General features: G+C 35.2%; 2 protein-coding genes, 1 long non-coding RNA gene and 1 pseudogene across 5 annotated transcripts; 1 reads left to right on the top strand and 3 right to left on the bottom strand.

The window, feature by feature from the left end:
* Positions 1–2,264: 2,264 nt before the first annotated feature.
* On the bottom strand, positions 2,265–4,905 carry LOC137742178 (tropinone reductase homolog At1g07440-like). 2 transcript variants are annotated; one of them, XM_068481965.2, is made up of 5 exons: positions 4,687–4,905; positions 4,332–4,503; positions 3,757–3,973; positions 3,052–3,158; positions 2,265–2,605 (listed from the first exon to the last, which is right to left on the bottom strand). In XM_068481965.2, exons 1-5 carry the CDS (start codon positions 4,758–4,760, stop codon positions 2,417–2,419), a joined length of 759 nt encoding a protein of 252 aa, XP_068338066.1. In that variant the 5' UTR covers positions 4,761–4,905; the 3' UTR covers positions 2,265–2,416. The 2 variants fall into 2 exon arrangements, with proteins under 2 accessions (XP_068338066.1, XP_068338065.1); XM_068481964.2 differs by having other exon boundaries at positions 4,296–4,503; positions 4,687–4,890.
* A 4,362-nt stretch (positions 4,906–9,267) lies between these two features.
* Positions 9,268–9,776, top strand: LOC148692780 (uncharacterized). The gene is made up of 2 exons (XR_015953436.1): positions 9,268–9,483; positions 9,594–9,776. It is a non-coding gene; the product is annotated as an uncharacterized LOC148692780 (long non-coding RNA).
* LOC137742974 (tropinone reductase homolog At2g29330-like) lies at positions 9,635–14,846 on the bottom strand (annotated as a pseudogene). Its single transcript, XR_015953435.1, has 5 exons — positions 14,753–14,846; positions 14,131–14,339; positions 13,614–13,837; positions 10,666–10,783; positions 9,635–10,022 (listed from the first exon to the last, which is right to left on the bottom strand). The product of XR_015953435.1 is annotated as a tropinone reductase homolog At2g29330-like (transcript).
* Positions 14,847–22,235: 7,389 nt separating this feature from the next.
* Positions 22,236–25,760, bottom strand: LOC137742487 (tropinone reductase homolog At1g07440). The gene is made up of 5 exons (XM_068482370.2): positions 25,565–25,760; positions 24,976–25,183; positions 23,505–23,721; positions 23,268–23,374; positions 22,236–22,592 (listed from the first exon to the last, which is right to left on the bottom strand). Exons 1-5 carry the CDS (start codon positions 25,636–25,638, stop codon positions 22,404–22,406), a joined length of 795 nt encoding a protein of 264 aa, XP_068338471.1. The 5' UTR covers positions 25,639–25,760; the 3' UTR covers positions 22,236–22,403.
* Positions 25,761–26,343: the final 583 nt, after the last annotated feature.

Here is a 26,343-nt window from a genome sequence, read left to right on the forward strand (position 1 = left end):
CCTCATCTTTCATGGAGGCATTCTTGGGACTAGGGATTGTGCAGAGTACGGCGACCCTTGGGCATCGTGCTTCTCCATGTTGGATTTCGCTGGCGCACGGGGTGGTTATGGTAAACGTGGATGCTAGTTGGAAGAGACTAAATGGGGGCTGCCATATTGGTGTCGTGATTCGAGACTCCGCCTCTCGATGTTTAGCTGTGCGTAGAAGAGAAATAATGGCCCCTAATGTGTTGGCGGCTGAGGCGAGGTGTATTTTGGAGAGTTGCATGATGGCCAAGCTGGGGGCTTCGTGAATATTGTGGTAGAGTCGGACTCAAAAGAGCTTATTTCTTGGTTGAATGGAAGTATTGACCAAGGGAACTGGGAGGTCTTCCCGACCCTGTGGGAGATTCGTAGAGAAGGTGTGGATTTCAGTTTGTGTGAATGGTCTTGGGTACCAAGAGTAGCGCAGATTTTGTGGTGTCGGATGCGGGAGCGGAGATGTGCGATTTAGTCTGGGTTCAACAATTCCCATCTTCGTTTATTTGAAATCTGAACAAGTATGGTCTACCCAGCCCTCCAACTTAGCTTTTGTTAGATGTGATTAAGGTGACATTGGAGGGGGGGGGGTGGGGGGGCGGCTCCGTGTCGTAGTTTTTCCCTTAGTCCCGTTTATTTCTGATGTTGTTTGCCCGAGGTGGCTTTCTGTAGTCCTATTTGGCTTTGGCCCTAGTGAATGATATATTCCGGTTATTCAAAAAAAAAAAAAAAAAAACCCACTATGCAAATTGATTGTCCAATTTGAATTTGACTAAATTATATTTCATCCAATTTCAACATTGTACAATGTCTTTCTATTTTGTACAACATCCGATTCAATTATTACACGGTGGTCCAGTAGTTTAGGACGAATTCTAAGCTCGTATTCTATAAAGTTTGTTCTGAATTTGATTCATAATACTGGTGAATCATACACTATAATTTTGGAGCTAGAAAACAAATGGAAAGTATTAGAGAGTGGGAGAGAACTTTTGTGTTTACAGTCCCACGTCCAGAAAGAGATCGATGTCTTTTTGGTTAATTTTTTAGCAAATAGACATGTCATTGAGACTATTGTTTAAAGGCATACAATTCTTCCTCCACATTTTTTTTAATGCAATCTTGTTAATGGTCATAGAATGAGTTTAATACTCACACGACTATGCTTAGAAGTGCTTTTAGAAGAAGCATATAGAAATTTTTAATAAAATGCAAGTGTTTCTTGAAAAAGATCTCAAAAATTGCATAGCATGTTATTATTCCACAAAACAGTTCAAGTACTTTTTAAACCAAACACATTTTAAACTATTTTTAATTAACATTGTCATGTTTGCAAGCGCTTTAGTTATTTGAAAAGCATTTCAAATTGGAAACAGGCCCTACAACAAGCTAGACATATGAAGTTTTGACAATACTTGATAAGCAAGTTGTCCAAACCATATTTATGTAATCTTTGAAGCGTTCAGTTGATGTTGCTTAAGGCGTTTTTCTCTCTCATATATCTAAGTTCACCTCACAACTTAAATTAATTATTTTTTAATTTTTAATTGCATGAAAAGAAAAAAGGGGACATATTACATGAAACGTAATAAGATTCCTATCTTAATTTTTTTCCAAGAACAAAAAAAAAAAAAAAAAAAAAAAACCTTGTATCATTGATCATTAATAGAGACATGCCGTCCAGTAATCCAGAAAATTAATTTTATGATCGGCTTTGTAAGGAAAACGAGGATGTGCAATGCTTCTTGAGGAGTTTTGTTGTTTCTCAATAAAATCTATTTATTTGAATTTCCTGCTTCTAGTACTACCTATTGCTTGAAGTTTGAACAGATTATAGAAGCATTTTTTTATTGTTCTAATCATACATGTCGATCATTTCCAATGAACTGGCAATCTTGGTGTGTTGTTTGAAGGATGTTGGAGTCTTCTCTTCATCCAGTTTTGGGGTTGTGTTCGGCCGATCTCAGGCATCTATTGGGCGATGGTTTGAGATGGTTGGTTGGTGGCGCTTTGGCAATGGTGGGGTAGCAAGTTGCTAGGATTTGTAGCGGTTTTTTATTTTTGTGGTGAACTCAAACCTTTGTTTTGGGCCATTTTTGCATTACTTTGAAGGTCCACATCTACGTTGTGTGCTTAATATAATTGGACCTCTTTCTTTGTAATTTTGTTGTCTTGGTAAAAATTTTACCTTAAAAAAAAAAATCCAGGCTTGAAAGCTCTTCCAATATAGCTAAACTAAATGTCAATAGACCAAATGTTTGGCAATCTTTTATTTTCTTATTTAATTAGAACATTAATGATGCCACCAATTTTCACATACAATAAAAGCACACCACTTTGGAATTACTAGATACGAGAATTTTTTTTTTTTTTTTTTTTTTTTAGAACTGTTTCAAAGTTATGTTCCTTGGAAGAGCAAGCCATTGACGGTCACCCCACCATCGACGATAATAGTTTGTCCAGTAATGTAAGAGGCTGCAGGTAGGCATAGAAATGCTACCAAGGAAGAGACCTCCTTTGGCTCTCCAGGACGTCCTAAAGGGCACCGAGAGTTTATCATCTCCAAAGTCTTTTCATCTCGGAGAAACTGCATGCATAGAAGAGATAATGGATGAAAAGAGAATGGATGTGTAGGACACATATATTACCGATGATCTTAATAATTGGTCAAGCTCTTCGTAAACAAATTAATTAAAACTAGAAGTATGATCTAAGCTTGCTGTAAACTTTTCAACAAAAAACTTTTTGTAAACAAATCAGGTCTAAAATTGAACCTATACATCAATAAACAAAAGACATATGGACTTTTGGCAAACCCCAACTTTTTATTCTAATTTTTACTATGAACTTTTGGCAGACTCATCAATGAAATACTGATTGGCTTGAAGTTATGAAATGATTGTAATACAAGTAGTTAAAAGAATTCACTAATGTATCTTAAATTCGATTTCGATTTTCCTGCCACAACATCGATTGTATTAGAAAAAATGAAAATAAACAACATGCACCAGAACGTGATCAGGATAATCTTACAGGTTCAACGAGGGGAGTCCTGATGAACCAAGGTGCCACACTATTGGTCCTTATGTTATCTTTCGCCCACTCACATGCCAAGTTTTTTGCTAACTGATTCATTGCACCTGAGATACAATAAGGAAAAAAGCCACACTTTGGTCAAACATCAAAAATTACACACCAAACAATGTAATCAAATTCTAGGGGTTTCTCGTCTCAACCTCTTATGGAAGAAAAAAAAAACATTAGCCGCTCCTCTTTCTTCTCTTACCAAACCCTAAATCTTCAAACTCCATAGTCACCAGCCTCTTGCTTCGACTGGAGGCGGTAGCAAGCCCTCTCCTCATTTTTCTAGCCTCTCTCCTTCATCTTCTCATCGATTGTTGCTTATTTATTTTTTCATCTTAGTATTTTTGTCAATAAGTGTCTCCTTGGTGAGGTTTTTTATGAGTATTTTTTCGTGAGTGTATTAATTTTGTATTGGTGTGTTATCGGCTCCTTTTGTGCCTACTTTGTTAGAATTGGTTCACCGATTGTGTTATGCACGAGATTCAAGTTGTGCACAAAATTATCTTTTAATCTTATATAAGGTATTAGTCTAAAAGTGATAAGGATTTGAATGAAGCGTTTTTTTACAAATAATAAACAAAATATGTTTTTTTATTTTTTTTTTTAATTTTTTTTTATAAAGATCAAAACTACATAAGGAAATTAACTAAGCACCTTTAGTGGCAGAATATATAGATCCGACACCTGCTGAGACCACACCAGCAACAGAGGACAAAAAAACGATGTTAGCGACTCCTGAAGCTTTGAGAAGAGGGTGTGTAAGTTGGCACAAGTTGTAAGCAGATTCAAGATTGGTACTCATTATGAATGAGTAATCTTCAGCTGTGTACTCTAGCGTTGCCTTCGGTACGACAGTCCCCACATTGTTTATCTATAACAAGACATTATCGGAAAGGTTTAGCATAACGTAATGATTTTAGCTTATATGTTTTATTAAAAAAATGCACGAAACGTGTACATCTTTGAGTTTTAACACAATTTTACAAAGTATTGAAACGTCTACAACAAAAAGAAATATTTACGAGGATGTTAAGTTTGCTATGAAAGAGTGATGATGATTAATGTTCATGCATATGTGTTATTTCAATTGATTAGTCATTTACTTACAAAAATGTTAAGTTTGCCGTCAAAGAGTGATGATGATTAATGATTCATGCATATGTGTTATTTCAATTGATCAGTCATTTACTTACAAAAATGTTAAGTTTGCCATCAAAGAGTGATGAAACCTTGTTTATAAGCTCCTCTCTTTGGGTTTTAGACACCACATCACAGACTGAGCCAGTGACTTGGAAACCCTTCTTCTCCCACTGACTCAGGCAGTCATTAAGGTCAACTTCATTTCGGGAACAAGTATGCACAATTGCACCCAGCCCTGCCAATTCCTCCACTATCGCATACCTAAATATATACTTAACTAATTTAACAAACAGCAGTAAAAAAATAATTCAAACCCATAATTATAAAACAGAAGTAAACACGGGACAAGTGGAGAAATAAAGAGAATATTGCATTGCATGTATAGGAAAATTGAAACTAAAAGAAGATTAATGTTCTTAAGTATCCAAATTGAGAGAAGCTAACCCAATTCCTTTGGTTCCACCAGTGACAAGAGCTGTCATTCCACGAAGAGACCATCTCCCTTCTCTACTATTCATTTCTATCTGCTGTCTAATCTCCGTCTGCTCTCTAATCTATATATATACAAACTAGCCTTCTGCACGCTCGTACATTTCTATCTGCTGTCTAATCTCCTTGTCTGCTCTCTAATCTATATATATACACATCTCTTAAGATGTTTTGAGCACACCATTCATGATTTTTCTTATTTATTATATTTTTCTTCCATCATTACGTGGGCACCATCAATTTTGTCATTTGTTTATTCTTTTCTCTCTTCCCTTTTATTTTTTTGTTCATTTCTCTCTTCCCACTTATATTTGTATTATATGTTATGATAACCAAATTACCAAATTACCCTTGCATAATTTGATATATTATTTTAGATTGGTTTTGGATTTTTTTGGCTAAGGGGCATTTTGATCCTATTTGTTTTTTTGTTGAAGCCCCGTAACCCCAAAATTTTGCCAGCATGCGTAACCCCAAGTTGGGGCTCTCGCTTTCTATATAAAAGACAGACAGATAGAAACTTTCTAGTTTCCAATTTCGATTGTATTTCTCGTCGACAATTATTAGTTGATATTTTGGTGGCCAGGGAAAAGTAGGATTTCCTGCTGTCCACTAATAATTTATCCTCAGCAACTTGCAACTTTTTGTTTGCTTGTTTGATGTGGCAAACTATGCAAATTGATTGTTCTACAATTTGAATTTGTCTAAATTATATTTCATCCAATTTCAACATCGCACAATGTCTTTCAATTTCATACAACTTCCGATTCAATTGTCACGGGGTAGTCCAGCACATGAAGATGAATTCTAAAACTGTATTCCACATAATACATTCTAAATTCGATTCACCAACGATGATGAATAATACAATGATGATCAAAGAGATGTTGCTGCTCTCCTTTTAAAAGATTAAATAAAATACTTCTAATTTTATACTAATACCATACAACCGTTAATCAATTTGTCAAATAAGCCGTTAAGTGATAATGTAACAAGTGCAAAGCTCACATTCTATCAACTTTGAGTCCAAATTTGTGCCCCATGATTAAAAAAAAATTAAAAGAAAAAAAATTAATTATTATTACTGTAAAAATTAGAAATCATTTGCAATATCATTAAATATTTTATTTTAAAAAAAAAAAAATTTTGAAGCGCAGATCTCATCTTCCTCTCCACCCAATGCAGGTGACGATCCCCCTCCCTGCAACATCGTCTCGACGATGTACTCCGGGACCATCCCCCTGAGCTCCTCCTCAACGATCGTGGACCACGGCCTCACCTCTCCCTTTCTCGCATACGACACAGACGACCACCACCACACACTGCAAGGCTCCACCAAAATCAAACAACCACAATCATCAAACCACCACCACCGTCAGATTCCCATGTGACCACCTGAATTTTCAAAAAATACTTAAATGATAATTATATGTTAAGCAGCGCGATTAATTTCATCTACTTTGTATTATTACCCGTTTAATCTTTTAAAAATATATTAATTTCTTATACTCTAAATGGTCAATTTACTTGTTAAAAGATTATGTCTTTACTGAGCTGTTTTAGCCCACTCCTTTTTTGCTTTCCAGGTTTACAAATAGACAATTAAGAGGGTAGATGGAATGAGTTGAATTAGATGTGAGGCTAGAAGTTCAATTAAGGGGAGGAATTAAGTTTCCATTCCTCCTTTTTCAACTCCATTTATTGAAACCTTGTTCCTTTTCAATTTTTAATCAAGGTCTCTTGATTTTAATAAACATCATTAATTATTTCAATAATAAAATATTTTACATATCAAGATAATTAAATTTTATTTATAAATTATTTATTTAGGGTTAAAAACGTTACATTTGATATATTTATAATTATGGCTAAATTTTGTATCATATATTTTTATTTTTAGTTGGTACCCATTTTAATTTGCAACCTTTTTTTTTAAATTGTGCCAATTTTCTATTCAGTTTTAGTTTGTACCCATATATTAATTTCTTTTTTTGTCTATATTTTTCAAACTTTTATTTGTACTCATATTTTTTTGACCTTTTATTTGTACCCATAATTTATTAATAATGTACCCATTTGTCCTTAAAAATGTACCACTTTGTTATGCGCAAATTGTCACATCCCAGTCCCGACTCCGCCATAGCACGATATTGACTGCTTTGGGCCCTAGCCACGCCCTCACGGTTTTGTTTCTGGGAACTCACGCGAGAACTTCCCAATGGGTCACCCATCCTGGGATTGCTCTCGCCCGAACTCGCTTAACTTCGGAGTTTCGATGAACTCTAAAGCCAGTGAGCTCCCAAAATGCCTCGTGCTATATAGAGGTGGGCATGTACATATAAGGCACATCACCCTCTCTCCATTTGTCGATGTGAGATGTTACAATCCACCCCCTTAGGGGCCCGACGTCCTCGTCGGCGCACTCGCACCACACATCAGAGTGGCATTGATACCATTTTGTCACATCCCAGTCTCAGCTCCGCCGTAGCACGATATTGTCCACTTTGGGCCCCGGCCACGCCCTCATGGTTTTGTTTCTGGGAACTCACATGGGAACTTCCCAGTGGGTCACTCATTATGGGATTGCTCTCGCCCGAACTCACTTAACTTCGGAGTTCCGATGAACTCTGAAGCCAGTGAGCTCCCAAAAGGCCTCATGCTATATGGAGGTGGGCATATACATATAAGGCACGTCACCCCCTCTCCGTTTGTCAACGTGGGATGTTACATAAATTGTACCCATTTTTTTTCGTAAGTACCATCTCTTTTTTGTGTAAAATGTACCCATTGTTTATATATATATATATATATATATATATGAAATGTACCCATTATATAAAACGTATCACCTTTATTTTGTATAAAATGTACCAACTTTTTGTATGTAAAATGTATTGTATAAAAATTACCAATTTTTTGTATGTAAAATGTCATTAATACAAGTAATGACAAATCATGGGTTTTATTTAAGAATATTTTTTCAATATTTTCAACAAATTATAGATTTTATTTAAAATCTCATTAATATAAATAACTACAAATATCAAATTTTAAACTAAAAATTATAAATTTATAATAACCTACATAGAAATGCATTATTGCATTAATTTCAGGGACTTTAATAAAAAACTAAAAACCAACAAGATTTCAATAAAAAAATGTTGATAAATAGGGACCACATCCAATCCAAGTTATTGTAAGTAATTCTTGAGTTGAGAAATTAATTTCTCACCCTATTTCAGTTTTAGTTTTATTTATTTAATTTTTAGTCAGATGTGGGGTTGATTTTTCTACTGACTCTAGGTCTTGAACGTGACATAATGGTATTAAAGCTTAATTATTGGACACCCTTAGGACAAAGTTGTGATACCAACTAGATAGTTGATTGAACTAAACAGAACTAGAGCATTCATCCACGGACCTTTGCGTTTATGTGGATGTTGATACTTACCTTGTGTTCTCAGTTTTCTCAAATCTTTTGTTTTGGACTTGAATTCGTTTAAGCGAGAGGCTAGTAAAAAAATAATTGAAACCCATAATTCATCCACGGACGTTTGCAACTTTTTGTTTCCTTGTTATGATGTTGCAAACTACGCAAATTGATTGTCCTTGAATTTGAAATTGGGTAACCTTAAAAATTCATCCAATTTCAATATCATGCGTCTCTCAATTTTATATACCAGTCTGCCAAATTGGTCATTAAGTGATAAAATGTAAAGTGCAGAACTTATATTTTGCTCACTAGGAGTCCAAATTTATGCCATTGGTTAGAACAAATTAAAAGAAAGTAATTTAATTATTAATAATGTACAAATTAGAAATCATTTGCAATATCATATTTTATTTAAAATTAATAACAAAAACAAAAAAAAAACGAAGAGTTTTTATCATAAATGGTGCTTGAAATTGACCCCCTTAATTATGATGGTTTTTGAAATTGAAAATCAATCAATATAATCACTGAATATTAGTCCGGCAAATTAATGTCATCTTTCTGTCACTATTTTGTCCAAATCCACACTAAAAAGGAACACATGACCACTTTTTCGTGCTAAAATGAAAAAAAAAAAAAACTACCCAACTAAACCTTCCCTTTCCTCCCTTACCACATTTTCACGTGCCCCCACCTAATCCCACTTTTCCTCCCTCTTCTTCGAATGCTAGTCTGCTTTAAGACAGGTTTGAAGTCGAAGGGAAAACATTGAAGTGGAAGGTACAAGGGGGTCCAAGAATTCATAAGATTATTGACAAGCTAAAAGAGTATAGTGGGGTATTGCATTGCGACTCTTGTTGGGAATATGAAGTACCGAGTTAGAACAATGAGTGGAAGGGAGTTCGCTGTGGACTTAGCTGCAAATAGATGCTTTTGCAAAAAAAAGTAAAAATAAGAAAGGGGTATGTGTGGAATCCCATGTGCACATGCAATGACTTGTATTCTCAGAAAGCAACAAGACCAAAAAAAGTATTTGGATGATTGCTACAAGCAAGCAACATATATATCTAAGGGTCCTGTCAGAACCCCAATGCCTACTCCTATCAGCTGCAGGATCATGTGATCCAACCCACTCCAGTTGATCCTCCAATGTACAAGAAGCAAATTGGAAGACCCAAGAAAAAAAGGGTTAAGGAGCCTGGTAAAGTCCTCCCTCCAGTGGCAAGTAATGAAAGGACAAAGCTTAGTGGATGAGTAAACACCCCATTTACTTGCACCAGATGTGGACAAAAGGGCCTAGTCAACCAAAAGCGATGAAGGTATGATCACATTTTACATTGGTTTACATCCTTAATAATTTGTTCGCATATGGAAGTTTTTGTAAGCAATCAGGTTATAACAAGTTTTCTGATATGTTGTTAATGTGTAGCCGAAAAGGAAAGAGCAAGCAACAAGTACTTCACAATCCACTAGTCAACCAAAGCAGAAAAAAGTTCGTTTATTATCTGTTTTATTGTGCAAGTACAATAGTTGCAAACTTCACTATGGGAACTACTGATGTCACCTATTTTTCACATACAATTTGGAATTAGATAAGAGATTTTTTTTTTCATGATCTCAAGTACTGTCTCTTCTACTACATTTGCATACATATAGAGCTATTTCCAAGTCATGCTCCTTGGAAGAGCAAGCCAGTGACGGTCACCCTGCCGTCGACGATAATAGTTTGCCCAGTAATGTAAGAGGCTGCAGGTAGGCATGGAAATGCTACCAAGGAAGACACCTCCTCTGGCTTTCTAGGACGTCCTAAAGGGCACCAAGAGTTTATCATCTCCAATTTCTTTTCATTTCCGAGAAACTGCATGTATAAAAGAGAGAATGGAAGAACAGAGAATTGATGTGTAGGACACATATATTAGCAACGATCTTATAATTGGTCAAGCTCTTCATAAACAAATTAAATAAGGCTAGAAGTATGATCTAAACTTGCTGTAAACCTTTTCACCATAAAACTTGTTGTACACAATTCAGGTCTAAATTTGAACCTCAACATGTCACTTGGTACTACGGTCTAGTGATATTCTTTTTCATTGGTAAGTGAGAAGTTTTAGGTTCGATTCTCGCCAAAAGCGAATTTGAACCACATTATTGCTAGCCCATTATGAGACTTCACTTACTCCTCAACCCCTTAGTGTAAATAGTATCATTTGTTTAAAAAATTGAACCTATATATACATGAATAAACAAAAAACATGAAATTTTGGCAAAACCCAACATTTTATTCTAATTTTGACTATGGACTTTTGGCAGACCCCATCAATAAAATACTAATTGGCTTAAAGTTATGAGATGCAACTTGCAAGGGATCTGTAATATAAGTGTGTTAAAAAATTTCATTCATGTATCTTAAATCCGGTTTCCATTTTCCTGCCCAACATCGATTGTATTAAAAAAAATGAAAATAAAAGGCATGCACAAGAACATGATCAGGATAATTTTACCAGATCAACGAGGGGAGTCGTGATGAACCAATGAGCAACGCTATTGGTCCTTATATTATCTTTCGCCCACTCACATGCCAAGTTTTTTGCTATTGGTCCTTATATTATTTTTCGCCCACTCACATGCCAAGTTTTTTGCTAATTTATTCGTGGCACCTGAGATAGAATACAGAAAAGCCATACTTTGGTCAAACATTAAAAATCACACGCCAAAAACAATGTATCAAACTTTAGGCCTCGTTTGGCAGCTCGGATTGTACTGACTATTTCTGTTGGATAGGATCAATAGCCACCGAATAGTACTGACTAAATTGATCGGGCGTTTGGTGCAGTATCGGACTATAACCGCATTATTCATATTGTATCGAATATAAATATGTAATTATCTAAAAACCCAAATACTTTTCAAATCCTAAACTTCAAAATAAAAAGAAAATTAAAAAGCCCCAAATTAAGCAAAATCTAATTTCAAAAAAATAAAAAATTGCCCAGATGAATATTGTTCAACAGTCAGGCTGCAGACAACCAAATGGACAAAAATAAACAAATTAAATGTTGAACAAAAATACATAAAAATACCAAAAAATTGCCCAAATGAAATATTGTTCAGCATGCATGATGGTAACTCGCTTGGCATGGATGACGCATAGGTTGGTGTCCTCAAATAGACCCACAAGGTAGGCCTCAGCAGCCTCCTGCAGTGCCAACACCGCGTGGCTCTAGAAACGCATATCAGTCTTGAAATCCTGGGCAATTTCACTAACAAGCCTCTGGAATGGCAACTTCCTGATCAAGAGCTCAGTACTCTTCTAGTACTTACGAATTTCACGAAGAGGGATAGTACCAGGAGAGTAGCATTGCGACAGTACCAGAAGAGTAGGGACCGGGAGAACGACGACGAGAGGGATGACGGCGAGAGGAGGTGTCGTGGAGAACGAAGTGCGAAAGAGAGGAAAGGTTATACCCGACTAATAATCCACTCCTTTTGGAAGGGTTTATTAAGAAGGTGTATACATGACTATCCTATCCAACTGATTAAATTAATCCGGTGACTATTTAATACGAGAAGACACCAAACGGTCAGGTCCGTACTATTAGTCCTATCTGATCCCTTATACGACATGCCAAACGAGGCCTTAGGGTCTTCTCGTCTCACCCTCTTAAGAGAGGAAAAAAAAAAAAAAAAAAAACCTAGCCGCTTATCTTTCTCCTTTTACCAAACCTTAAATCTACAACCTCCGTAGTCGCCGTCCTTTGCTCTGATTGGAGGCTGGTGACAATCTCTCTTCCCATTTTTCTAGCCTCCCTCCCTTTATCTTCTCATAGATGGTTGCTTGTTTATTTTTCGTTTTACTATTTTAGTCAGTGTCTCCTTGGTGAGGTTTTTTGTGAGTCTTTCTTCATGAATATTTTAGTTTTGTATTGGTGTGTTATCAGCTCCTTATGTGTCTATTTTGTTGGAATTGGTTCGCGGATTGTGTTGCGCACAAAATTTATGTTGGTATGGATACTAGTTGGTTCGTTGTCAGTTCTTCTTTGGAGTAGGAGCTGTTATTGTCAAAAAGTGTCCTCATGTTCATTATATTCGAGGCTTTGTGCGCAGAAGTTCTCAAATGCTAATTGGCGAAGTGCTTGACCTTTTCACCAAGAATGGAGTTTCTTTTACTTTGAGTGTCATTTTAGTCCTCTGAGTTTGAAAGTGGATGAGTTCAAGACTTTGATGCGTTACTTTACTTATCCTCGTGCTTGTCTCGCCTAAGTCATGGGTATGGTGATAATTAGTTAGCCAAGTTAGCCTTTTATGTTTTGTTAAAGTTTCTTTTGATTGAAAACTTTTTTAATGTTATCTTGAATGTCCTCTTTCAAATTTGTATCAATTCTTAATATTATAATAAAGCCGCTATCGTTTCATCTATAAAAGATAAAATTTAGGAGCTTCTAGATTTTAGGTTTGAAAAAGATTGTTCTTAGATTATAACCTCTAAATTCAATTCAAGTTTCAATTTTAAATTCAAACACCATGTCATATTTAAGTATATTTACTAAATCTATTATGTAAAATCAGATTGTTAAAGAAACATATTCAGTATTCACAAACCTAACAAACTTATACTAGTAAAGTCAACATCAATACAAAAACAATTTATATTGATTATTCGTCCGTACGTACTTAAGTATCGATATCAGTACTTATATATAATCTATGTAAGACCATCTCCAATGGTTGGGCTAAAAGCTAAATTTTTTAGCCCAAAAAATTTAGCTTTTAGTCCAGAAACAGTTTTTTTGCTCCAACCGTTCTAGCCTAAAATTTTATTCCGGGATTATTAAAGAATGAACTTAGGCTATTTTTTTTGTTAAATTAAATTTAGACTATAGTAAATTAATTTTATGAACATTTTAATCAAAAAAATTTTAAATTCCGATAAATATTGGGTGGAGTCCACTCTGATTTCTGGACTAAATTTTGGGGGAATTTGGCATTGGTTTAGCATTTAGCATTTAGCCCAAAATTTCCCCTTGGGTTGGAGTGGTTTTGGAGAGCAATTTGACTTTTAGCCCACCATTGGAGTTGGTCTAACTGTGTAAGCATATATAGGTACGTAAATATCATTAATTATATGAGTATAATACTTAGCAGCTACAAATAACATTTTAATTGTTTATAGGTTTTATAGTTGTTTATAAAACCAACACAAAAAAAGGAAATGTCAATAATCAATAGTCTAATTAGTATTCCAAAACTTAGGATTAAATAATTGTATGTGGAATATGTATACTGATATGATCATGGAGTCAAATGACTAAAATATTATTTAATCTTATACAAGGTATTAGTCTATAACTGATAATTTTTAAGGATTTAATGCAGTTTTCTACAAATTATAAATGATATGTTTTTTTATTTTATTTATAAAGGTCAAAACTATAAATATAAGGAAGTTAACTAAGCACCTTTAGTGGCAGCATATATAGATCCATTATCTATTGAGACCACACCAGCAGTAGAGGACAAAAAAACGATGTTAGCAGCTCCTGCAGCTTTGAGAAAAGGATGTGAAAGTTGGCACAAGTGGTAAGCAGATTCAAGATTGGTACTCATTATGAATGAGTAATCTTCAGCTGTGTACTCTAGCGTTGCTTTCGGTTTGACAATCCCCACATTGTTTATCTATAACAAGACATTATTGGAAAGGTGTAGCATAACATAACGATTTTTGCTTATATGTATTGCTGAAAAATGCATTAAAGTTATGTGTATTAAACATAAAAAGTATGTACATACGTGTGTTGAACGTTTGAGTTTTAAAAAAGTACAATTTTGCAAATCATGGAAACGTGTAGGACAAACAGAAATATTTTGAAAAAAAATATTTACGAGGATATTAAGTTTGCCATCGAAGAGTGATGATCATTTATGATTCATGCATATATGTTAATTCAACTAATCAGTCTTCTACTTACAAGGATGTTAAGTTCGCCATCAAAGAGTGATGAGACCTTGTTTATAAGCTCCTCTCTTTGGGTTTTTGACACCACATTACACACCGAGCCAGTGACTTTGAAAACCCTTCTTCTCCCATTGACTCAGGCTGTCATTAAGTTCAATTTCATTTCGCGAACAAGTATGCACAATGGCACCTAGCCCTGCCAATTCTTCCACTATTGCATACCTATATAATTACATTATCAACTTCAACATGGAGTAGTAAAATTAAGATAAAAAATTGGTACTCTTGTTCTTAAATTTTGGTAGATCATTGAGCTTTAGTCATTGAATTAAACATTTATGGATATTGGTCTTTGAACTTGTAAGCGGATCAATAGTATTTTTGGATAACTTTCTTATCACTTATGTCCATTATTTTCCCCCTATTTGTTTCTTATTTTGAAAGGAAGTTCTAACAATTTTAACCAAAATGACTATTGTTTTATGTTGTGACGAGTTTATGAACCAAAGTCTCCAATTGAACCAATTCAAGATCAAAGCTCCAATTAGAAAAAATAAAGTGAACATTCCATTGCATGTAAAAGAAAAAATGAAAAAAAAAAAAAAAAAAAACTATCCAAATTTAGAGAAGCTAACCCAATTCCTTGGTTCCACCAGTGACAAGCTAACCCAATTCCTTGGTTCCATCTTCTGCCTCTGCTGCTCATCTCTCTCTCTCTCTCTCTCTCTCTGCCTTCTAACCCTCATGCACAATAGTAGTGGTGCTGCTATTTAATACTGGTTTGGATTACTACCAGATATTGGGTGGCCAGGATAAGAAGTACACGTGGGAACTGTTTCATGCATGCACCTACTTAGTAGCTGCTCGGATCCGGATAATCCGATTACAAACACATCGGGCATTGCCGCTACTGTTTGCTCCTAGTATTTGCGTTAAACATAATTATAGTTATGATGATTTTTTTAATTAAGTACACCGTACACGTCAAGAAATGTTAGAAAGATTTTTTTTTTTTTTCACTGAAAATGTAACTTTAGCTTTTGAAATTTAACTTTTTTTTTAAATACAATCTAACATAATTTTTTTTGTTCGAATAAAATTTAATGACTAGACTCTACATGAGCAAATTCATTAATTATGTTTAACTTAGACATCATACATCTTTTCAATGCCGAAAATACCGCTATTTAAATATTTGATATACACAATTAAGTCCATGCTGATTGTAAAAAGGATTAATAATTTTACAAAAGAAAAATAAACATTAATGTTATAAATTCATTGTCTAATATATATAAAAATAAAACATGCCTAATAGGCTAATGATGAGTCGATTTTATATTATATATTATTCTCTATTTTTGGTTTATTTTGGTTATTTGTTTGGTGAGATTTTGATGCTTTGTTATGCATTTTTAATGTAGGACATGTAAACTTGTTCTGAGCATAAAGTAATCAAACAGTGGAATTTTTTAGTGATTCTAATTGAAGCGGATTCGTGAATCTGTCAAGAACGGTGTGTCAAAATTTCATAATTTTATCCCAAAGCATCTAATCGTGGCGAATTAATTTATGCCCAGCGCACAGTGCTGGCAGATTGGGCTGCAGAGCTTATTTGCAACTTTTGGGCTAAAAGATAATGGATTTCGGACTTGGGCTCTTATTGGAATTTGAAGAGGAGGTCCTAATAGTTAATTTGAGTCGTTTTGGGGCTGTTTTGGAGGCCTGAATGTTCAGAAACGTGGCTATTTCTCTGCTGGATAGATTCCCTTGTCAGAATAGGAATGTAATTCCTAGTTATCTTTTTATTATTTTATTTCCTAGTTTTTAGAAAACCTTTTCTACGAGGGTTTTATCTTGTAGTAGTATAAATAAGCTATTTAGCTATTAGGGGGGGGGGGGAGGCACACATTATCTTGGAGAACTTCAGACTTTTTATCCACAAGGTGTTTTCAATCCATTTTTTAGTTAATATATTTTCTTTTGTTTTTATAGTTGTTCGTAACTAATTTCCGTTTGCTATGGCGAAGTCATGAGCCTTAGCATGAATATGTGATTTTATTAATTTGCTTATGAATGGATGCATGTTTGCTTTGAATTATTAATCACTATAATTAAACTATCTAATTGTCTTAGTGATTCGTGACCATTAGGGTTTTTAGACAAGTAATTTGATGCAATTTCTGTTGGAACATCACCCTAAAATTGAAGAGGGCTTCTTGTGATTAGTAATTGTAAGTTCACTTAAGGCGAACATCACGCTCTTAAGGGTTGCATGGTTTTTTAAAGGGTTTTCACAAAACTTAATGAGTTTTGCATGTTTATATTTGATCTGAACATCACAGACATGTTGCATGTTAGATATACGTTTTCGCTTGAACATCACGAGGAAAATATGCATTAGGAAAACCTAACCTTCAAAGCATGTATGTAGAAATTCATAAGTAATTGGTAAAATTGTATAAGATTGTTAAGGGAATGGCAGAATCCTAGGCTTTTACAATTTGGTTTTCAAAATGTTTTCCTTTGTTTTCTTTACTTTGCTAATTGCTTTAACCTTTTTAATTAAATTCGTTTTTATTATTTTTAAATTCAAAATCAACGTTTTCCAAAATTTGTTCTAAATAATTAGCTAAGGATTAGTTTAAATACAAATTATTCATTCAATCCCTATGGAAAATGATCTTGCTTGAGCTACTATACTACGACAACCTTGTACTCTTGCAAGTATTTTTAAGTGTTTTTATCCCTACTTTTGCAGGCGGTAAAAATCCTATCAGCTAATATGCCTAATAATTGACTCATGTGCATGTTTTAGCACATTATTCATTGCCTAACATCCTTAATATATCCAATGTGACATCCCACATCGCCCAGGGGAGTGATCCTTAAATGTATATTCCCATCCCTACCTAGCACGAGGCCTTTTGGGAGCTCACTAGCTTCGGGTTCCATAGGAACTCCGAAGTTAAGCGAGTAGCGCGCGAGAGCACTCCCAGGATAGGTGACCCATCGGGAAGTTCTCGTGTGAGTTCCCAGAAACAAAACCGTGAGGGCGTGGTCGGGGCCCAAAGCGGACAATATCGTGCTACGGTGGTGGAGCGGGCCCGGGAAGTGGTCCGCCCCGGGCCGGGATGTGACAATTTGGTATCAAAGCCTAACCCTGGCCGTGGTGTGCCGATGAGGACGTCGGGCCCCTAAGGGGGGTGGATTGTGACATCCCACATCGCCCAGAGGAGTGATCCTTAAATGTATATTCCCATCCCTACCTAGCACGAGGCCTTTTGGGAGCTCACTGGCTTCGGGTTCCATAGGAACTCCGAAGTTAAGCGAGTAGCATGCGAGAGCACTCCCATGATGGGTGACCCATCGGGAAGTTCTCATGTGAGTTCCCAGAAACAAAACCGTGAGGGCGTGGTCGGGGCCCAAAGCAGACAATATCGTGCTACGGTGGTGGAGCGGGCCCGGAAAGTGGTCCGCCCCGGGCCGGGATGTGACATCCAATAATTGACTTATCCCTAATATGCCTAATTGTTGTGACCTAAAATTTAGAGAGGCAGTGTGTGGCATAGAGAGAAGAAAAAGGTTTGAGGAATTCTCTGATGTGATTTCTCATTGTTGGAATCAAGTTCGCGCACCTTAGCAGATGGTGAAGGTGTACAAATCCGAGTAATTATCTGTAAAAGAGTAAAAAATCGTGAGCAAGCCAGAGACCCGTGAGGGTTTCGATCAAAGGCTCTTTGATGGTCAAGTTAGTGAGCAAAAATAAAACTTAAGCAATGGGCAAGAGAGTTAGAGTGCGATAATTGCGTTACCAGAGATGAATCCTAAAAGAGTGTATTTATAACAATGGGGAGAAGGATATAATCTTGTATTACACCAGGACAATCCAACATTAATATTATAAATTCATTGTCTAATATATATAAAAATAAAACATGCCTAATAGGCTAATATGCCTAATAATTGACTCATGCGCATGGTTTAGCACATTATTCATTGCCTAACATCCCTAATATATCCAATAATTGACTTATCCCTAATATGCCTAATTGTTGTGACCTAAAATTTAGAGAGGGAGTGTGTGGCATAGAGAGAAGAAAAAGGTTTGAGGAATTCTGTGATGTGATTTCTCATTGTTGGAATCAAGTTCGCGCACCTTAGCAGATGGTGGAGGTGCACAAATCCGAGTAATTATCTGTAAAAGAGTAAACAATCGTGAGCAAGCCAGATACTCGGGATGGTGTCGGTCAAAGGCTCTTTGATGGTCAAGTTCGTGAGTAATAATAAAACTTAAGCAGTGGGCAAGAGAGTTAGAGTGCGATAATTCCGTTATTGGAGATGAATCCTAAAAGAGTGTATTTATACCAATGGGGAGAAAGACCTTTTTAGGATATAATCTTGTATTACACCGGGGAGAATCCAGAGGATATCTAGAAGTAGATATTGCATCATCTTGGGAGTGTGATTACTTGCGGAGCATGCCAATTCCTAGATTGTTGGAACTTCAAGAATATGAGAAACAAGGTTGATTCCATGTTGGATTAGGTTTTCATATCTTGTGGAACAAGAATGGTCAATCTCAGCAAAGTTGTTCGGGCTTTGCCCATTGCTCCAAAATAGATGATGGTGGCACCACTACTTTGTTAATCTAGCTTTGCTCAGAGCTGTTGAATCCATGATCGGACATCTAAGGTACTTGTATTCTGATCCGCCTGACTCCGGCCTGGAAAATCATGGTCTTAGACTCATGCCTAATTCCTTTATTTATAGTAATAAGGATGAGAGAATAACCTGCTCTCCAAGTAATACAAAGTCAAAGAGGAAAGATCTTCTAGATCGTAAAGGATTCCTAACTTATCTTTACTAGGATTTACACAATTGCACTATGTGAAATATTAATTATAACACTCTTCCTTAAATGTGTAAATACTCAAGCAGTAAACGCATCAGATCTTCAGAAAAATATGAAAGTTGTTGATAAAGTCGTCTCATAGGCACAATGAGCTAATGAATGTCTCAAAACGAACATTACCAGAAAATAAGGCTTGCCCAACAAAATTTTGCCCAATAAACCAAATTTTGTCAATTTTTTTAGTTGGTAGGGTAAAGATGGTCAACATTTAGAGTTTATTCAAAACCTTTATGTACGCGATAAAAAGTGATCGTAGGGCAAGTCATAATTCGTCGGGCAGAATTTTGCAAGTCACACTTCTCCTCTTCACAACTTCAGTTATGGAGGTTTAGGGGGTAGTATTGGTGGTAAAAACAAGATTAGTAAGTACAAGAAGAGTAAGGAGTGGAAGTCAATTGTAGGGGTTCGCAGCAACTATAAGATTTCTAACAGAAATATTAGAACAAGTAGTTGGAAGGGATATAAGGATCGCCCTGTGGAGTACTTAAGTAATTTCTTTGTGTCGAAGAAGGTGATGACCAAAAGTTACTCAGATTTCTTGCATGCATGTGGAAAAACATGGAGAGGATGCCATCGTGATGATCATAAATATCCCAACCAAATACATGAGGCAGTGCAAAATCGAATTTGTTTTGTATCACAGCATTGACTGATATCATTTAAATTTTTCTTCTTTTCTCAATTCTTTTTGTAATGGTTCCAAAGCTCTAAACCCTATGCCTGAGCCTTTTTTCACGACAGAATACATTGTACTTAATAAAAGTATTGAATAAACTCTAAGTGTTTTGGAATCCCTAACAAATGCATGAGGCAGTGCAAAATCGAATTTGTCTTCTATCACAGCATTGGTTGATATCATTTAATTCAAGAGCGATGATGAGTACAAGTGTAGTCCCATTTTCATCATTTCAGGGATCCTATATCTAGATATGTGAAAACAAAACCCTAATCTCTGCTTCGATCCCTATCGTTAGACTCATATGTGCTTCTGCTTTATAAACATTCATTCTTTCTCCATTTTTCAGCTCACTCAACTCCACTATTTTGAAAAAATCTCAATCCACAATCCAACCATCAAATGTAAACGTATATACTTCGAGATCTCCTACACCAAAAATCATCTAAAAAAAATGTTCGGAGATTTTGTAACAGGACAAAATCATTCGACAGTTAGAAACAAAAAATCACGATTTAACGGTTGTTTTAGCTCCGATTTTGTTGATTTTTCACAAATCCTCAACCCTAGAAGAATAAGATGTACGAACACGATCATCAATCTAAAATATTTAAAATAGTGGATACACCAAAAACTTACATTCTACTTAATGGAAGTATAGAATAAATACTAAGTGATTTGGAATCCATTCTTTACAAGGGGACACGCATTCTACGAAACTAGTTTTCATGATCCAATCATTGAACATGTTTGCATATACTTCGAGTTCTTCTATACCAACAATCATCCAAAAAAACGTTCGGAGATTAGATAACGGAATGAAATCATTAGACAGTTAGAAACAAAAAATCAAGATTTAATGGTCGTTTTAGCTCTGATTTTGTACAAGACCCAAATTGAAAGTAAAAACACACACTAAATTTACCTAATTATGAAATTCAATGATTTTTTTTTGAACCATTTGAACTTAACGTTCAAAACTCAAGAAAATTCTTTTTTAAAGTTGCCTGACGGAATACTTGAATTCGTCGGGCCAAGTTCCTAAATTTTGTCGGCTAAAGTTATGTATTCGTTGGGCAAGGTTTAAACACCCCTAGAATTTCCCAAAAATTTAAATTTGCCCCCAAAATAGAGGTAACCCAACAAAATATTCCATAAGTTTGTCAGGGAAACTCCATTCCCACCAATTTTTAACTAAATTGCGTTTGCTCGACGAAAATCTAGGGTTTTGAACATATATCAAAATTTTAGAAGCTTTTGCCCCATAAATCTTTTGTCGGGTAAAGGTTTAAAATGTTTTAACAACCGGAACCTTCTTCTTCCTTCCTCCTCACGCCGTGCAACTCTCAAATCCTCTCTACAATCTCTGTCAGCCCTCCCTCTCAATCTCTCTCGCAGTGACCCACCACGACGTGCCGTGAGCCACCAATCTAAATATTAAATTATATTGAAAATAATTTTCTAATTTTCACATTATATAATAATTAAAAAAAAATTCTTTGAATTTGTTTTAGCCATCTGGCACAAATTTGGACTCCAAGTCAGCAAAATGTGGTCTATTTTCTTGTCACGTCATCACTTAATAGTCAATTTGACAGACAGACTAACGATTGTGTGACATTGGTACGAAATCGAGAGTCGTATGAAATTAAAAAAAATAAATGAAGTTGTATGAGAGGACATGTAATTTATCCGTTAAATTTTTATGTAAGAGGTTATGAAATTGAGACGAAAAGGCACATGACGTACCTACATATACCTTTTAAATCTTTCAATTTCTAGGAGTAAAAATTGTATTCCCCTCTTATTGTTTTTTTTTTTCCTCTTTTTGATGATCGGTACGTACGTTGGAGAGGTTTGAAGTTAACTCGTTAAGTTTTTATTGTTTTTGTCTCAAGAATCGTGATGAAAATTTGAACTCATCTAAACTTTGGAGAACTTGATTTAAACTCGGATGTAACGGTAAGCACATCCTTTCTAGCTGCTGTGGCTAAGTCTGGATATTCACCTCTTGTTAGCTCGCTTGGCAGTCTAGATGATAGTGTTGTAATAATTTTTATTTATTTATATATCGATTCAATGAAAAATTATCAAATAGGAAAGACAGCGGCGGATTCTCTTAAAAAAAAAAGAAAAAGTAGAGTAGTTCCGGTATATATGTTAGAATTGATAAATAGATAGATGTCAACATACAAGATATTAGTTTCCTAGATGACTAACTCATGTTCTACCTTAATTTTGGATAAAATTTGAAAGTGCTTGATTTCAATCTAATACAATTCTAAATGCCAACCCGGGAATATTTTTGCTCACCACCCTCAAGTGATGGTGATGCTCATTACTCTAGTTATCATCGTTGAATGATTTTAAATTTTGAGATCTGTGTAGTAGATAGACATAAATTTCAAAATATAAATTCATCCAACGGTAATAAGTATGGTGGTGAACATTATTATCACTTGAGGGTGGTGAGTAGAAATGCATCTAAACCAAACCAGGCTTATAAGCTCTTCTAATACAGTGAAAGTTAAATCAAGGCAGTCTTTCATTCACTTATTTAATTAGAACATTAATGTCACCTAATTACACATAAAACTAAAGCTCACCACTTTGGAATTGGATAGGAGATTTTGTTTTTCCTGACCTCAAGCACTGTCTACTACTACATATGCAGACATATCGAACTATTTCCATGTCATGTTTCTTGGAAGAGCAAGCCATTGACAGTCACCCCACCATCGACGGTAATAGTTTGCCCAGTAATGTAAGAGGCTGCAGGTAGGCATAGAAATGCTACCAAGGAAGACACTTCTTTTGGCTCTCCTGGACGTCCTAAAGGGCACCGAGAGTTTATCACCTCCGATTTCTTTTTATTTCCGAGAAACTGCATGCATATAGAGAGAGAATGGATGTATGACAAATATATTAGTAATGATTTTAATAATTTGTCAAGCTCCCCAATAAAAAAAATAAGAGTAGAAGTATTATTTTTAAATTGGCAATCCTGCATTGGTTTTTTTTTTTTTCTTTTCCATTTTCATGTTTTAATGCTTTTGATTTTAATTTGAGCAAGATAATTCTCTTAATGTGAATTGACAAGTAATTCATTGACATAACTAGGCTATTAAATAAATAATGGATAAAAGATGATAAAAATTTGGCTTGTTTCTTCAAGAATCAAAATATTACTCCCAAAAACAAATCCAATAAATTTAAAATCAAGAGTTGAATTCTTTATTTTATATAAGTCCCACTACTGTTCTGATTCCTCCATGTTTATTAAACACATGAATAATTTCTTTTCATCACCATCCAACTTCTTCTTGTGATTCCGATTCCGATTACGGACTTTGAAAGACCCATCAATGAAACGTTGATTGGCATTGAAGTTAAAGCATGCATAATGACATGAAGGGACTTTTATAGTGTAAGTGACTAAGAGAATTCACCTATGTTCCTTAGGTCTTGCTTCGATTTTCCTCCCCCAAGATCGGTTGTATTTAAAGACAAATGAAAATAAAAAGCATGCACAAGCACGTGATGATGATGATGATCTTACCATTTCACCGAGGGGAGTGGTGATGAACCAAGGTGCAACACTGTTGGTCCTTATTTTATCTTTTGCCCACTCACATGCCAAGTTTTTTGCTAATTGATTTATTGCAGCTGAGAGATACAATACAGAAAAGCCACACAATTTAAGCTCAATTCTTCAACTGCATGCAAAACACAAATTATCTATTGGGTTTTATTTTTACATAAAGTTCAAAAATATATAACAAAAATAATTAAGCACCTTTAGTTGCAGAATATATAGATCCAACCTCTAGTGAGACCACACCAGCAACGGAGGATAAAAAAACGATGTTAGCAGATCCAGAAGCTTTGAGAAGAGGATGTGAAAGTTGGCACAAATGGTAAGCAGATTCAAGATTGATGCTCATCATGAATGAGTAATCTTCAGTTGTGTAATCTAGTGTTGCTTTTGGTCTGTTAGCCCCCACATTGTTTATCTACAGCCACACATTTTTGGAAAGGTTTAGCATAAACATACAATAGTCTCAACTTTGTTGAAAGGGGTTATGAGTTCAAAGCTAATGGACGACAATTATAAATTAAGGAAAAAAGTGCACTTTTACTGGATTCAAATTCTTAGTTTTCACTAAAAAGTTAAAGCTTTCTCAAACAACCAGATACTGAAAAAAGTTGAGGTTCCATCATAAAACTAAATTAGCAATATGGGGAGTAACCCAACCTATTATAACCCCTTGCAAGGTTTCTCTTTTCACAATATGGGACTGTTTTACCTTCACATCCTCACAAATACGATCTAAGGGCGTCAGGATCCTCTCCAGATCCTTTTGGTGAGGATCCTGGGATCTGTGAATCATGTTCGTTGATCATACATCATGCGAAGTACTGTTTGTGTTTAATTTTAAATAAAAATATTTAAAATAATTTCTGACCGCACGATATACGATGAATAGACATGATTGATAGATCTTCGAAACAAAATGGATCCGGCGAGGATCCAGATTCAATCTAAGGCATCTTTTCTACTAAAATGAACTAGTACAATTTTAATTTTCTTCATGACCAATATCCCTAACAAAACAATAAAATGCCAAAAGTGAGTGGTACTCTGCAAAACTTTACAATGGAGCGGTGTGTAGAATGTTTGGTTCAATGAACGGTTAGATTTTCATTTGTGACGTTTGATAGTCTCACAATCTAATCGTTCAAACACTCTAATACAGTACTGTTGTATTATATGGAGTAGCTTGTGTTATATAAAACGCAAAACGACAGAAATAAAATAAATAACTTTAAAGACATGAAGTCCAAAGGCTGCAGATAGCTCCTACACTCTCTTACTTGAAAACTCTTCTTATGGATAATTGACAAATACTTGATTCACTTTGATTCAATTGAGTTCATCTTTAAACACCTCTCAACCTTCAAAATCATGAACTCACATTAATCTTCTAGCTTAATCATGTATGGACCTCTCTAGATGCCAACCGTTATATTAACTTCTAACATCATCTTTGGTGAAATTGTTGCCAAACACTTTCAACATCTTTAACGGAATATTTAATGGAACTAACGAAATGAGACAAAATGGGACACGAATATATGATTTAGAGAGCAAAATAGGTCAAAATGACTTTGGGAAGGTAAAATGGAACCCTAAAACACTCTCGGGGTACTGCAATAATTAAGCCTTGAAATTATTCTTTCAATTAATTGATGAGTCATGTACTTACAAGGATGTTAAGTTTGCCATCAAAGAGTGATGAGACCTTGTTTATAAGCTCCTCTCTTTGGGTCTTTGACACCACATCACAGACTGAGCCAGTGACTTGAAAACCCTTCTCGTCCCATTGACTCAGGCAGTCATTAAGGTCAACTTCATTTCGCGAACAAGTATGCACAATTGCACCTAGCCCTGCCAATTCTTCCACTATTGCATACCTGTATAATAACATTATCAACTTCAAACATGGAATAGTAAAATTTAAGGAGTAAAAATTGGAACATTTGTGCTTAAATTTGGTTAGAATTGCAGCTTTAGTTCTTGAATTAAACATTTATGGGTATTGATCTCTAAACGTGTAGGCCGATCAATGGTCTTTCTAAGTAACTTCCTTATCACTTATGTCCATTAGTTTCTGGCCCCTTTATTTTTCCTTCATATTGTCATAAGTTTAGGTACCAAAATCTCCAATTGAACTAAAATTTAAAGATCAAAGCTCCAATTAGAGAAATAAAGAGAATATTGCATTGCACGTAAAAGAAAAACTGAAAATAAAATGAGATTAATGGTCTTAAGGATCCAAATATAGAGAAGCTAACCCAATTCCTTTGGTTCCACCAGTGACAAGAGCCGTCATTCCGTCAAGAGACCATCTTCTGTCTCTGCTGCTCATCTCTTTCTATGTATCTCTGCTCTCTAATCTCTCTACTTGCAAAATACAAGCGGTGCTGCTATTTAGTACTAGTTTTGATTATTATCAGATATTGGGTGGCTTGGATAAGAAACACACGTGGCAACTGTTTCTGTTTAACACCAGCAAACATATTGGACGGCGGTGGATAAGAACAGATAACGTTAGAGAGATTGAATTTATAAACTAAATAATGTGTCACCAATATGAAATGCACGTTTATCAACGCTTAAGTAATAAATCAATCATCAACTTCCATGTCCTTTAGTTTTCAAAATTTTATTTACAAATTTAGTCTCCTTAACATTACCCGGATAAGAAGTGGTGAAATATCTGTTTTAAAAGGTGAGTGAAAAAATAGAACTCTTTTATTATGGTTACCTGGCCTGGTAGCAAAATAAGTCAAGTAGTAATTTATGAGGGAGAACCGTAGAACCCCAATATTTAAACACCAGCAAAACTGAATTTGAGTTTTTTTACAACATGAACCCTTTTTTGTTTGACCTAAAAGCTCTTCATTGTTTCAGGATACTTTTGATTGGGCTTAATCTAAGTCTGCTATGATAAACAGTGTAGCTATTTATTATTATTTTTAAATAAATGATATTATCTATATTAAAGAGTTGGGGGAGTAAGCAAAATCTTACAATGAGCTAGCAATATGTGGTTCAAATTCGACTTTGACGA

This window comes from Pyrus communis, chromosome 11 (assembly GCF_041283825.1).
Source record: "Pyrus communis isolate YQ-2024b chromosome 11, ASM4128382v1, whole genome shotgun sequence".
In the NCBI taxonomy this organism is placed as follows: domain Eukaryota; kingdom Viridiplantae; phylum Streptophyta; class Magnoliopsida; order Rosales; family Rosaceae; genus Pyrus; species Pyrus communis.

Excerpts from the sequence above, each read along its gene's own strand:
- LOC137742178 (XM_068481964.2), bottom strand. The coding sequence starts at position 4,760 with ATGAATAGTAGAGAAGGGAGATGGTCTCTTCGTGGAATGACAGCTCTT. Across the intron at positions 3,974-4,295 it reads ATGGCAAACTTAACATTTTT|ATAAACAATGTGGGGACTGT; the intron begins GTAAGTAAATGA and ends GTCTTGTTATAG. Across the intron at positions 3,159-3,756 it reads TATATATTCTGCCACTAAAG|GTGCAATGAATCAGTTAGCA; the intron begins GTGCTTAGTTAA and ends ATTGTATCTCAG.
- LOC137742487 (XM_068482370.2), bottom strand. The coding sequence starts at position 25,638 with ATGAGCAGCAGAGACAGAAGATGGTCTCTTGACGGAATGACGGCTCTT. Across the intron at positions 25,184-25,564 it reads GGTGGAACCAAAGGAATTGG|GTATGCAATAGTGGAAGAAT; the intron begins GTTAGCTTCTCT and ends GTTATTATACAG. Across the intron at positions 22,593-23,267 it reads CCACTCCCCTCGGTGAAATG|TTTCTCGGAAATAAAAAGAA; the intron begins GTAAGATCATCA and ends ATATGCATGCAG.